We start from the raw sequence: 14,079 nt of genomic DNA, 5'->3' as shown, positions 1-14,079 counted from the left end.
TCTTTTGGCACTTGGGCTTCTTCCATGACTTAGCAATTATGAATTGGGCTGCAATAAACATTCTGGTACAAATATCTTTGTTATAATGTGATTTTTGGTCTTCTGGATATATTCCTAGTAGAGGAATTGAAGGATCAAATGGCAGGTCTATTTTTAGTTCTCTAAGTGTTCTCCAGACATCTTTCCAAAGGTAACATATTAGTTTGCATTCCTACCAGCACTGTAGAAGTGTTTTTTCTCCACATCCACGCCAGCATCTCTGGTTTTGGGACTTTGTGTTATGGGCTAATCTTACTGGTATTAGATGATATCTCAAAGTAGTTTTTGATTTGCATTTCTCTGATGATTGAGGATGATGAGCATTTTTTCATATATCTGTAGTCCATGCACCTGTCTTCTTCAGACAAGTTTCTCTTCAAGTCCCTTGCCCACCCTGAGATGGGATCACTTGTTCTTTTCTTGCTAATATGTTTGAGTTCTCTGTGAATTCTGGTTATTAAACCTTTGTCAGAGACATAACCTGCAAATATGTTCTCTCATTCTGAAGTCTGCTTGCTTTACTTGGCTGTGCAGAAGCTTTTTAGTTTGATTAAGTCCCCGTAGTATATTTTTGATGTTGCTTCAATTGCCTGGGGGGTCCTCCTCATAAAATTTTCGTCCAGGCCGATTTCTTCAAGTGTTTTCCCTATACTTTCTTCTAGTGTTTTTATAGTTTCATGTCTTAAGTTTAAATCTTTAATCCAGTGAGAGTCTATCTTACTTAATGGTGAGAGGTGTGGGTCCAGTTTCGCAGCCAGTTCATCCAGCACCATTTGTTAGATAGGGAATCTTTTCCCCACTCGATGTTTTTGATTGGCTTGTCAAAGATCAGATAATGGTAAGTAGCTGGGTTTATCTCTTGGTTCTCTATTCTGTTCCATACATCTACCTCTGTTTGTTTTTAATAGACAGAAACTTCTCCATATTGCCCTTAGTTTAAACCAGAATATATGAAAGTATTTTTTTCTTCTTCTCGTTGTCAACACTGGGCCATTTTTTTGTCTTTGCTAATCTGATAGGAAGAAAGCAGAATTTCATTGTTATTTTTACTTAATTTATTTGCTTTATAGCCAAATAGCTGTTGTTGTCTTTTGACTGTTGGGGTTTGGCTACTGGTATTTCTTAACTTGTGAATTTTGTAAATAATTTTGTGATATGCCTGTATCTTTTCCTTTATCTACTTTAGCCTTTGTGGGTTATTCTAGGTGATTTGTAAGAACTTGTTTTTTACACAAAAGGATAAGCTTGTTTTTTAGGAATATTAATCCTTTGTGTATGTTTTAGATACTTTCCCCAAATAAATAGATTGTTTTTTCAGAAGTTTTTAATTAGTTCATCATCAAATGTGTTTTTTCCTTTACATTTTCTGGCTTTCAAGTCGTGTTTGTTTAAGCTTTTTTGTCCAAGAATGTAAAGATCTAATACTAGATCTAGATTGAAGTACTAGATTTTCATCTAGTACTTCAATTATTCCACTGAAACCTGTAGCCTTCTAAAGTTTGTTTGGATATGAGATGTGTGTCCTATTTATGTTTTTCCAAACAACTAGTCATTTTTTCTGGCTGATCATAAGAATTATTTAAGAAACATTTTTTGAGTGCCTTCTTTATGCCACCTTTGTGGGGGGTGGGGAGTTGTAGAAACTGCCAAGCAAATATAACAGAAACTTTAAATTTCTCAAAAAATGGTTGTGTTAGTAATTGAGTTCTATATAAATGTGGTTTTGATCTTTTATTTTTTACTATTAGAAAAATTCTTTAGAAACGGAAATTCCTACTGTCAGTGTTTTAGCTGATGAAGAGTTCCTTCCCTTCAGAGAAAACACATTTGACCTGGTGGTTAGCAGTTTAAGGTTGGTAATCCATTTGTACTTGGAAAAAAAAATTGTTATAAATAGATAATTTATCATAAGATTTTACTATTACAAGGTAAAGATAATAGATAATGGAATAATTCTTAGTAACTTTTTCTAAAAGCACACACCAGTCATCTTGGTTTATAAACTATAAGATTTTGCTGCTAAAGACTTATTCTAGGCTCCCTGGTGGACATAATATGATGTAGTACCTCACCTTTTTTTTTTCCTGCCCAACTTTCAACAACTTGTTAAAACTCGTCTGTTTTAGAAGGGTTTTCCCATCTGCTTCAACTTTAGTAATTACTAATTTTGGATCTGCTATTGATCGGGGCTGGAGTTTGGAAAAGTATACAGGATCCAGTATTCAAATGTTAGAGTACCATTATCCTAAACTCATTCTAGCAAATACAGGAAAGCTTCTTTAACTTTAATTCTTTTTTTTAGAGACAGAGTCTCACTTTGTTACCCGTGGTAGAGTGCTATGGTGTCATAGCTCAGAGCAACCTCCAGCTCTTGGGCTTAGGCAATTTCTTCTGCCTCAGCCTCCCAAGTAGCTGGGACCATAGGTGCCTGGCACAATGCCCGGCTATTTTTTTGTTGCAGTTTTGGCTGGGGCTGGGTTCGAAATCACCACCTCTGGTATATGGGGCCGGTGCTCTACTCACGGAGCCATAGGTGCCGTCCCAACTTTAATTCTTGTTCTGCACAGGAATATACTCCTCAAGGTTACCTTTTTCCCTTTGTGTTTTCTACCATATCCTTTCATATTTATTACACAAACATATATTGTTTTATTTATTTATAAATATTAAATATTTATTGAATATATTATAATATCTAAGGCACTCCGCTAGATATTCTGGAGGAATACAAAAGTGAATTCAGGCAGGGATCCTGCCCTCAAAGAACTCAGAGTCTCACAGAGAAAAATATATTCTCTGTGATGTTTCTCTGTGATATCTTATTCTCCTATCTACTTATAGTCAAATAGATTTTCTTTCAAAGATTGAATATGATGCTCTTCATGTCCAATTCAACCCCCTTTTTTTTTGAGACAAAAAAAAATGGTCGCCCTTGGTAGAGTGCTATGGTGTCACAGCTCACAGCAACCTCTTGGGATTAAGTGATTCTTTTGCCTCAGCCTCCCAAGTAGCTGGGACTACAGTTGTCTGCCACAATGCCCAGCTATTTTTTGTTGCAGTCGTCACTGTTGTTTAGCAGGCCCCAGGCCAGGTTTGAACCTGCCAGCCTCTGTGTATGTGACTGTAACCACTGTACTATGGGTGCTGAGCCCAATTCAACCCTTTTGACAACTGCTTTGAGAGTGAACAATCATCACAGCTTGCTTAAGACTTTGCCACATTTGTCACTAAAAGTCCTATGTCCTGGGAGAGCTGGTCACCCTTGATTCTTTTTTCAGTGAGTTTGTAATTTTTTTCCTGCTTTTTTAGATGTGCTGAATAAATTTAGAAAAGTACTCAGATTCTACCATAAAATGAAAATTTACACATTACTAACTCTATGACATTCTGGAAAAGCTAAAACTCAAGAGACAATAAAGATTAGTGATTGCCAGGAGTTGGAGGGAACACAAGGATTTTTAGAGCAGTGAAGCTATTCTGTATGATACTACTGTAATGGTGGATACATGGAGTACATTTGTCCAGACCCACAGAATACACAATACCAAGAGTGAACCCAGGTAGACTTTGAGTGATAATGGTATGTCAGGGTAGATTCATCAGTTGTAAGAAAACTACCACTCTGGTAGTGGATGTTGATAATGGGAGAGCCTTTTCATGTGTGGGAGTAGGGATTCATGGGAAATCTCTGTACCTTCCTCTCAATTTTGCTGTAAATCTGATGTTGCTTCAAAATAATAATAGTGGTAATAATAAAGTTTTTTAAATGAAAAAATTGGCATGTTATTTATTCAGAAAACTCACTGAATTAAGTTTTTGGTCAGTAATACTATTTACCTTGGGAAAATTTTAGGTCTGTAGATGAATTTCATTTTTTTCTGGGAATACTGTATGTCTCTAGTTTCATTGCTTGATTTAATTGTTGCGTTTCTTTGAAGATATTATCAGGTGTTTACTTTTACTAATTTCCGAAAATTTCTCAGAATAGCACTGTCTAGATGAAATGACCGAGTAGGAATAACTTTTATGTTCTACAGTGATGCAGAATAATCATTGATAATAAAAGATAATAAAACAGATAACAAAAGACAGATAATTATATCAGATATTATTGCTTAAGCAAAGTAATATATTGACATGGGGATTTTCCAGTATGGCAAAAGGAAGGTTTTCTCCTTAGGAATATTTACAATTTAAAAACTTGTATGAAAACAATCTGAACTTTGCTATGCAATTTCATACTGCAAAATTAATACTTTTTTGTAGCTCATCATTATACTGGTGGTAATAGTATACTAATTAAGCCAAAATAAGTATGTGTTTTCATATTGTAGTTTGCACTGGGTGAATGACCTTCCTAGAGCACTTGAACAGGTAAGAAAATGTTGATTTGACTGTTCTGTGGGTTTTTTTAATTAGGAACTTAAAAATATTTCCATTTTCACCAACTATTTACATAGAGATCTGACAATTAGAGAAAAGAATCTCCAGTATTTATTGCCTTCTGTAAGGTAGGTGTACCTGGTACCATGTGGCATATGTAAGTATGTTGGCTGAGTCTCCTTTTTTTGAGAATTAAGATATCTAATTGTAGAGATAAGTTTTAAAAATATTAGTAACTATGCAAAGTAATATTGATATCATAAGACATTTTCTGTGTAGACTAAATCTTTCCTATAATTGCTTATAAACTTTTTTAGGGTAGAAACCTACTTATTTATATTTGTTTCTTACCCATATCTTATAATCAGAGAATTGCTAAGTAAATTTTTGTTGATTGACATTTATCAGTGAACAGGTGAGAGGTAGGGAAAAAGCATGTGTTCAAAGAAGAGATCATTACAGCTTAGAGTAGCCTAGAAAAGCTTCAAAAGGAAAGAAGTACCTGAACAAGGCCTTAAAGGGTAGGTGAAATTTGGACTGGGAAGGCATTCCAGGCAGGCACAATCACAAGATAAGTGGGGAGGTATAGGGCCTCATCAGCTTGAAGGAACAAAGAAGAAACCCGTTGCGAAGATTAGTATAGTGCCGGGCAATGATATATTTACTGTATTGGAAACAGATTTAGGAGGACTTGGGTGCTAGGTTAAGGAATTTGGAGTTTGGTTGTGATTTAGAGCCACTGGGGAACTTCAAAGAGGAAAGCGATATAATAAAAAGTTGGTGTGCAGGTAATAACTACCATCTACTATTTTCTAGTTACTGTGCTTTGTTTTACTGTGTGTTAAATGAACCTGCAAGATATGTGTATTTTGCTGACTAGAAAACTGGAGAAGTTGGTTAAATTACAGGGAGGCTGTTTCAGCGGTCCAGGCATGAGATAAACTAAACTTAGATGGCAGTGATAAAAGGAAGAGAGGGGTATTTAGGACTCTGCAGAGCAAGAGTCAAAAGTTTGGTGGCTAGTTAGTTCAAAGAGAGGGACAAAGGTTCGTGTATACTTTTCTTTGTGATATCAGACACCATACATAAGCAAAAAAAGTCCTTACAAAGTCAGTGTGCAGCCCATTGCACGTTGGACACCCCTGATTTAAGACAGTGCTTTGATGGAAGAACTAACTGTGATTTGGGTTCTGGTTTATTTCAGAATCCACCCATTCCTGTAATGGCCCTCATTGTTTTGAACAATCAGAGTCAAAACTAGTTAGGGATTGTAGTAGAAGAGGTTTTTTGTTTTGTTTTGTTTTAAGACAATTTTATTTTATTGCCCTAGGTAGAGTTCTGGGGCATCATAGCTCACAGCAACCTCAAACTCTTGGGCTCAAGTGATCCTCTTGCCTTAGCCTCAGGTGCTGACCACAGGGCCCAGCTATTTTAAAGACAGGATCTCTTTCTTGCTCAGGCTGGTCTCGAACCTGTGAGGTTAGGCAGTCCACCCGCCTCAGCCTCCCAAAGTACTAGGATCACAGGCGTGAGCCACATAGTTGAAAAGTTTTTTTTAAGAGGAAGGGCTTTATGTCAGCCATCAGGGCAAGGGCACAGAAGAGTTCATAATGGCCATGTTCCTGGACTGGCTCAGTCTTCTTCCTTTTATCTCCAGTCAAAATGTTCCATTCCACTGGTACCTTTCTCATTGGTCAGTTTGAATCAACCTGGAAAAGCAGGCTTGGCTTTTATAGAACTCTGGGCTTTTAGAGACGTGGAAGCAAACATTAATTTACAGGTCCCACGAAGTTAAGTTTCTACAATCTTAAGAGCTGAGTCACCACAGGGAGGACCCTGCAGGTATATCCTTGGGATCTCCTTGAGAATTCCTCTGTTCTCTTAGACCTCACTTTTTCCAGATATCCTATCTCATTCCCCCTTTGAGACTCCATATATATTTTAATTTGGTGTCTCATTATCAGCTTGCTACTGTTAGGAGCCAGTAGTGTTTCATATAGAACGTGTGTGGTGCAATTTTTTTTTTTTAATTGACATCTGTCTCAATTATCCAGTGTATAGCCCTGACTACTAGAGTATAGCTAACTCTTATAGCTAATACTCCTCTTAGTAAGGTTTTAAATTCTCTAAGAGAAAAGAGAATTTGAAAAGAGCCTGAAAACCAGGCTCTCCACACAGGTTTTTGAGGTCTGCACCGGAACATGGGCCAATGTCTGGGTTTTTCTTTATTGTGTTTCATATGACTTTTACTTGGTTATTAATTTGTAAGACTAGCTCCAGGGGTTACACTGACCCTATGGAGCAGTCTGTCTCCAGTACCCTTTTTCTTTAGCACGATAATTCTTTTGCTGCAGTCCTCACTGTCTCAGGTGCCTTCTAGCATACATTTTCAGCTTTCACATTTGACTTCATACCACCTTTCTACAAAATCTAAGGCACAGAGGTATTTCTGATCTGTCCTATACTTTCTTTCCCAGCTCCTTCTGCTGCAGCATCTTTGCATGGTGCTGTAGGCATTAAATTGGACCAGCATTAAGATTTCAGGGACTATGACTCTTCTCGGGCTCTCTACCCAGGCCATAATTGTACAATGGTGTGTGTGTAGGGGGGCTTCATGGAGTTATAATATACATATGAGTTTTCACCTTTCTTTGTGTCACATATTCAGTATTGTGTCTGATTATGAGTACAGGCTGCCTTCTGAGTGCCTTTGGATTCATAAAAGCTATAAAAGAGTCAGGTTTTATCTTAGTGGTGTGAGTGCACAAATCACATTCCTCCTCCCCCTTTTCTAAAGTCTAAAGTACAATTAAGACAAGTCTGACAGGGAATTTCCTCAGACTTGAGCTGTGTATTGACCAGCCAGCTCCCAGTATGTGACTGGAGCAGGGCATGTTGACCACCTCAAGAGTTACTGTGCAGGGGTTGGCTGGATCTATTTTTTCTTCCCACAGAGGCAGTGACATTCTCTTCAGCATGCTGTGATGGATCCAGGAGAGGATCCCTTCTGCCCTCACTGCTGTGGGTATAGTCAGGATGATGGTGTAGGGTCCCTTTCACCTTGGTTTGGGGGAACTAGGTTCTGATCCTTGACCTAGACTTGATCCCAAAAGAAAGGGTGGAGACAAAGGGTGTACAGACGCAAAAGACTAAACAGAACACGATTAATTACCCACGTGGAGTTCTTTTTTGCCACTCTTTCTAGGGCTTCTAATTGCCTGTGCAATTCAGTCTCTCCCAGTTCTTTTAGAAGTCCCTGGTAAATTTTGGAGGATTGATGGAGGCCTATGATACATTATCTCATAAGGGGAATACCCTGACCCCTCAGAAGGGGTATATCTAATATTGAATAAGACCAGTGGTGACCTATACCCAATTAAGCTTTGCTTCCTGGCAGAGTTTACTGATGCCTGCTTTTATGGTTCTATTCATGTGCTCTGCCCTGCCCAAGCTTTGAGGCCTGTTTGCCACATGTAGTTTCCAGATGATGTTCAAGGCTTTGGCTGTCATTTGCATTATCTCTGTTATGAAGGCCAGTCCATTGTCTGATCCAATCCAGAGTAGCAACCTAAACCATAGGATGATTTCTCCAGGCGACACTTTTACTACTTTAGGAACCCTCTTTATCCTGGTAGGGAAGGCTTCCACCTATCCTGAGTATGTGCAGAACAAAACTATTAAGTACCAGTTTCCTCCACATCTGGACAACAAAGTCTAGTCCATTTAAACATCTTCTAAAGGGGCTTCCCTATAGGACTAAATTTCAGGCAGCAGGAATGGTCCCTATTTAGCTTTGTTTTGGTCGCATGTCACACAATGCTAGCTGACTTTCTTGACAAGGGTAGCCAGGAGGGGAATGTAGAAGTATTTTTCCAGAAGCTTCTTGATTTTATTTTGCCTCTGTCCTAAGTGCGTGGCCTCATGCATACAACCTTTATAACCAATCTTGGACTTTTACACAGTAAACTTTGATATTTGGTAAGGTATGAGTTGGTCACCAGTGGTGCCCTTTGGCGTTCATAAGAGTGACCACTGCATATGGTACCCAGACTCTTGAGTTTTGTCCCAAAGTCAACTTTTCAACCTGTTGCACCAGCATGGGAGTGTCTAAAAGGGTTCTTAGGCACAGGGCCATCCTTTTGAGACCCCATTAAGTTGCTTTGAGAGATAAGCAAATGGTCCTGTCCCAGGTCCTACATTCTGGTTGAGCACTCCCTCAGTTGTTCTGTTTTTTCCTGATATGTATAGTTCAAAAGGCTTGGCCAGTTCAGGGAGGCCTAATACGAAGGCTGCTGGCAGTTTTTCTTTTAGCCTCTTGAAAGCTTTTGGTTTGTCAGATTTCTACTCTATTGGTCTTTTCTCTCCCCCCTTTGTGGCTTCATACAGTGGTTTGTCCAGTCTGTATGTTTCACAGAGTCTTTCTTTTTTTTTTTTTGAGACAGGGTCTCACTATGTTGTCATCAGTAGAGTGCCATCGCATCACAGCTCATGGCATCCTCCAACTCTTGGTCTTAAGCGATTCTCTTGCCTTAGCCTCCCAAGTGGCTGGGATTACAAGCACCTGCCATAATGCCTGCTATTTTTTGGTTGTTATTGTTGTTTGGTAGGTCCAGGCTGGGTTTGAACCCACCAGCTCCAGTGTATGTGGCTGGCGCCCTAGCCACTGAGCTACAGGCATTGAGCCTATTTTTTTGATTATAGTTGTCATTGTTTAGCAGGCCCGGGGCCAGGTTCGAACCCACCAGCCCCAGTGTATATGGCTGGTACCCTAACTGCTGAGCTATAGGCACCGAGCCATGAATTACCTGAGCAGCCTCTGTTTTACACTTGAACTGGTGCTTAGCCATATGGTACCAAAGTTGGGACCCTGCATTCCCCTCGGCCCTGTGAGGGGAAGTTGGAACCCCACCCTCGATGTCCGTTCTCAGTCATAGCACATCCATACTCTCTCATACACTTCTCACCAGCCCTGCCAGCAATCTAACCCCCAGGGATTGATCATACCTCTCTTCCACTCAAATATTGTGGACCCCACTGGTCCTACCTTGCCTCAGACGTCTCCTAGTACAGGTGCCAGTTCCTGCATGCCAGTTTCTCCCATTGTTTGACCCCTCGAAGACCAGCTGAGGGGTTCCTTTCTCCATCCAGTCGAGGCACTCACAGAGGGAGGCAAAGTTGGCATATCTGGCGCACTCAGTGGTTCATGTCACCCAGGCTGATCAGGACCCCTGTGGGTGTCCAGAGGGTTGGTGGCAACCACCGGTGTGTCTGAGCCTGTTCTCTCCTCAAGTGGTCTTGCTTCCTAGTTAAGGAACTAGAAATGTTGCATGAAGACAAGGTCCAATGGATAGAGAGCACCTAAAAACTACATTTAAAAGAAGAAGGGCCTTATTTCACCTAGCGGAGCAACGGCACAGAATAATTAAAAATGGCCACGCTGAGTCAAAGAGTTTTAAGTGAACAAAATTTCTGATTCTAGAATTGACTCTGGCTGCTATTTACTTAAATTATCAAGTAAAACTTGTTTTTGTTTAAAGGTGGAACATAAATTACATCTCCTTAAAGAAAACTAATATGTTGTTAGGTTAAGGCTATGAATCATGATTTCTTTATAGATTGGCTTTTTCTGTCTAATAAGCCACCCCACTTTAGTGGCTTAAACCAGTAACTATTTAGTTAGTTCATGGTTTCGTGGGTTGGCAGTTTAGGCTAGATTTGCTTAGGAAGCCTTCTGGGTCTGGCTTGGCTCACCACTGTGTCTAATCAGTTGCTAGACTGGGATGAGTAGAATGTAGGCCTGAGTAGTATGGCCTCAGCTGGCACAGCTGGCTGGTCACGGCTTCATCTTTCATCCTCCACCCAGGCCAGCTCAGGCTTGCTTACAACATGGGGCAGGCAGGGCTCCAAGAGAGCAGGTGGAAGCATGCAAAACCATTTGAGACCTAGACTGGAAAATGGCACACTGTCACTTTCACTGCATTGTTTTGGCCACAGCAAATCACAAGGCCAAAAGAGAGAGGAAATAGAAACAACTGGAAGTTGGAAAATGACATTTCGAAAGCTACAGATACAGAGAAGATTGTGGGGTTTTTGCAGTCCACCACACTTAATTTTTTTTCTTTCAGTGGCCAAGGTGGGAGGATCGCTTGAAGCCAGGAGTTCAAGACCAATCTGAGCAACCTAACAAAAAAAAAAAAAAGGAAAGAAAGAAAGACAGATTATCCAGGCGTGGTGGCACATACCTATAGTCCCAGCTACTTGAGAGGCTGAGGGAAGACAATTGCTTGAGCCCCGGGGGTTGGAGGCTACAATAAGCTATGATGTCACTGCTATCTTCCAGCCTCAGCAACAGAGTGAGACCTTGTTTCTTTAAAAAAAAAACAAAACTATTTTTGTCTATTAGACAATTTGAAAACATAAAATATATTTTTATAGATATTAATATGATGTTAGTGAATATATAGTTCAATCTTTATAACTATTTTATGTAGCAATGACTTTCTGATAGTAGATTGCATTAAGTGTTATTAAATTATCTGATTATTAATTTGATAAAACAAGAATGGTAGTCAGAAATATTAATTTAGACACTGTGTTCTTTTTAAAATTTTTATCCATTTTTTAATAGTTTTGTTGTTTATATTTTTGCAGATTCATTATGTTTTAAAACCAGATGGAGTATTTATTGGTGCCATGTTTGGAGGCGACACACTCTATGAACTTCGGTGCTCCTTACAGTTAGCAGAAACAGAAAGGGAAGGAGGATTTTCTCCACACATTTCTCCTTTCACTGCTATCAATGACCTGGGACATCTGCTTGGAAGAGCTGGCTTTAATACACTGACTGTGGTAACTATCAAGAGAGTCAGTAACCTGTTAACTCACTTTAGAAGCAGCTTCTTTTCATTGTAAAGATAGAAAACTGTACATGTTCGTGGTTTGATGGAAAGGTTTTGGGACTCTTTATTTTCTTTTTTAAGGAAAAAGCTGGTATTGACCATGTTAAACATGTCTTAATTGACCCAAGGTAGGAATGTAAAATTTTTAGTATTTGTTACCTGAAAAAGTAGCTGGAATAAAAAATGTACATAATTAACAAGGAGACCATTTTCTCAACATACTGCTCCATCAGAATCTTCAAATCCAGAGTTAGGTATAACATGGGAATTAGAATGTTTCAGGTGATAGAGTAAAGGAAATACACAGGGGCATTTATAGTGTGAGACCGATGTGGGTGGATTGCCTGAGCTCATGAGTTCAAGACCAGGCTGAGCAAGGGTGAGACCCCATCTCTAAACAAACAAACAAAAAATGCAAGTGTTACCTCATGTGGCAGTTGGTATTAAATAAGAGAAATGGTATGAAGTGCCTGCACCATAGATGCTCAGCAATTATAATCTCCTGCTTTCCTCTTTCTCCACCCCTCTACTCCTGGCACTTCCCAGGACTAGGCTCCCTAGAAGCAGTCATCTGGAGAGACACTGATTGCCCTTTTCCACTCCCTTTAGTAACAGTCATTCTAAAGATGTTGCTCTCTTCAGAGATCAGTTGAGTAGACCTACTCTGAATTCCCAAACCCTTCAGGCCTAGAAATATCCCTAAACCTAATTAGAGGAAAGCAGAATTTCTTAGTGAAGAAAGCTGCTTATTGCTTAATTAGAGATGATAGCCTTAAAAGTAAAATAACTGTTTGAAGTGATTTTATGTAAAGATGTTTCATAAAATCAACCAACCAAAAATAGACTATCATATCCTTTCTTGTTTTAATAAAAAGCAAAGGGATCCAGAACAGTAGGGCCCATGATGTTCAAAAGGAAGGGAAGGGAAGAAATAACAGGCTGAAAGACTAGTCTGAGAACTGAAGTCGGCCCTCAAGGCTTCGCAGCTCTTTCTAGACTTGACTTTTTCAATGATCTGAGTCAATGGAAACTGCTGACATGTGAGCAGCTAAAAATCAGAAAACCGTTTCATGTTGAGTGCTGCGCTTTGTAATGAAAACTAGCATTGTTAATGTAGGCAATTGTTGAGGAATCACTAGATTTTGAAATACATATGTCTATCTTTAATTATATAAATAATACATAAATGTATTTTGTTGTAAATTTATACAGATAAAGTAAAAGTCTCAAAAATCTTAGCTCTCTACTAACAGCAGTAATTCTCAAAATTTTGGTTTCAGTACCCCTCTATACATTTAAAATGTTTGAGGACCTTAAAGGGCTTTTGTTACATCTATCAATAGTAACCATATTAGAAATTAAAATTGTATTTGTTTTAGTATTTATGAATTCATTTAAAACTAATAATACATAGACCTAGTACTTGTCAAAATATATGACTTATTTTTTATGAAGAACTATATTTTCCAAACCAAAATTGAGAGAGAATAATAGCATTGCTTTACATTTTTACAAATTTCCTTAATGTATGCCATAATGAGATAGCTAGATTCTTGTGTTTGTCTGTCAAATCTGTTGCTATACCATGTGAAAAATTTCACTGTAGAGTAAGAGGTAAAAAGGGCAAACAACATCTTAGTTATTATTATGAATTTTTATTGTAGTAATCTCTTAGTTATTATTACAGTTGTTACTTTATGGATCCCCAGAGGATTACAGGGAATCCATGACTCCCAAATAACACTTTGAGAACTGCTGCCCTCAAGGTAGCTACTGCTATCAGTTTGGTATATACCATTCTAGATCTTTTTTAAAATAAGAAGCACTTTACTATACTATAGATATACACATTTCTATGTATGAATTTCTGAAACTTATTTTTCATTCTTAACAGTGTATTATAGAAGGTTTTCTAAATATATTACCCTTCCTTCTTAACTTCTGCACATTATTCCCTAGTATGAATTTACTTAACTGTTTTCCTATGAATGACACATAGATTTTTCTGATGTTTTACCAGTAGAAATAATGCTACAATGAATATTCTTCTATTCTTTTTCATTTATGTATTTATTCTTATAACAGGCATTTATTGAGTACCTTCTATGTGGTAGGCACTGTCCTAGGTACTTTGAATGTATCAATGAACAAAATAGAAATTCTTGCCTGATGTTTTTGGATTTATAGCGGGGTTAATACTGAGACACTGTGTGTACAGTTGGTTTTCTTTTTGTTCATATGTGCAGAGAAGTACATGTAAAGCCCATGCATTATCAGACTTTGTGATTAACTAGTTTAAAGTTTTTATCTTGAATATTTAGTTTATTTATAATATGGAAAAAATTCTCTTTATAGTCTACCCTCTTTTTTTTTCATTATTGTATTAAGACATTTATACTCTACACTTAGTAAATTTAACATGCACCCTTGTAAGATGCACTGTAGGTGTGTTCCCACTGATTACTCTCCCTCTCCCGATCCTCTCCTTTCCCCTCCCTTCCCTCTCCTCTTTCTCCTTCTTCTTGGGCTATAGTTGGGTTATAGCTTTCATATGAAAGCTATAAATTGGTTTCATAGTAGGGCTGAGTAAGATGCTTGTAAGGGCTTGTAAGGCTTGTAAGGGCTGCTTGTAAGATGCACTGTAGGTGTGTTCCCACTGATTACTCTCCCGATCCTCTCCTTTCCCCTCCCTTCCCTCTCCTCTTTCTCCTTCTTCTTGGGCTATAGTTGGGTTATAGCTTTCATATGAAAGCTATAA

General features: G+C 38.5%; 1 protein-coding gene across 3 annotated transcripts in view; it reads left to right on the top strand.

The window, feature by feature from the left end:
- NDUFAF5 (NADH:ubiquinone oxidoreductase complex assembly factor 5) overlaps positions 1-14,079 on the top strand; it is a 40,743-nt gene that overhangs the window by 11,284 nt on the left and 15,380 nt on the right. For 2 of the 3 annotated variants that reach the window (XM_003788006.2, XM_023512230.1), the window contains exons 5-7: positions 1,788-1,891; positions 4,374-4,413; positions 11,074-11,271. In XM_003788006.2, coding sequence (XP_003788054.1) covers positions 1,788-1,891; positions 4,374-4,413; positions 11,074-11,271 — 342 coding nt within the window. The remainder of the gene's footprint in view (positions 1-1,787; positions 1,892-4,373; positions 4,414-11,073; positions 11,272-14,079) is intronic. The other variant, XM_023512229.1, reaches the window with a different exon arrangement.

Source organism: Otolemur garnettii, unplaced genomic scaffold, assembly GCF_000181295.1.
Source record: "Otolemur garnettii isolate 467f Iridium unplaced genomic scaffold, OtoGar3 scaffold00025, whole genome shotgun sequence".
Taxonomy (NCBI): domain Eukaryota; kingdom Metazoa; phylum Chordata; class Mammalia; order Primates; family Galagidae; genus Otolemur; species Otolemur garnettii.
The sequence above is the reverse complement of the archived record's forward strand: the minus strand, read 5'-3'. Positions and strand labels throughout refer to the sequence as shown.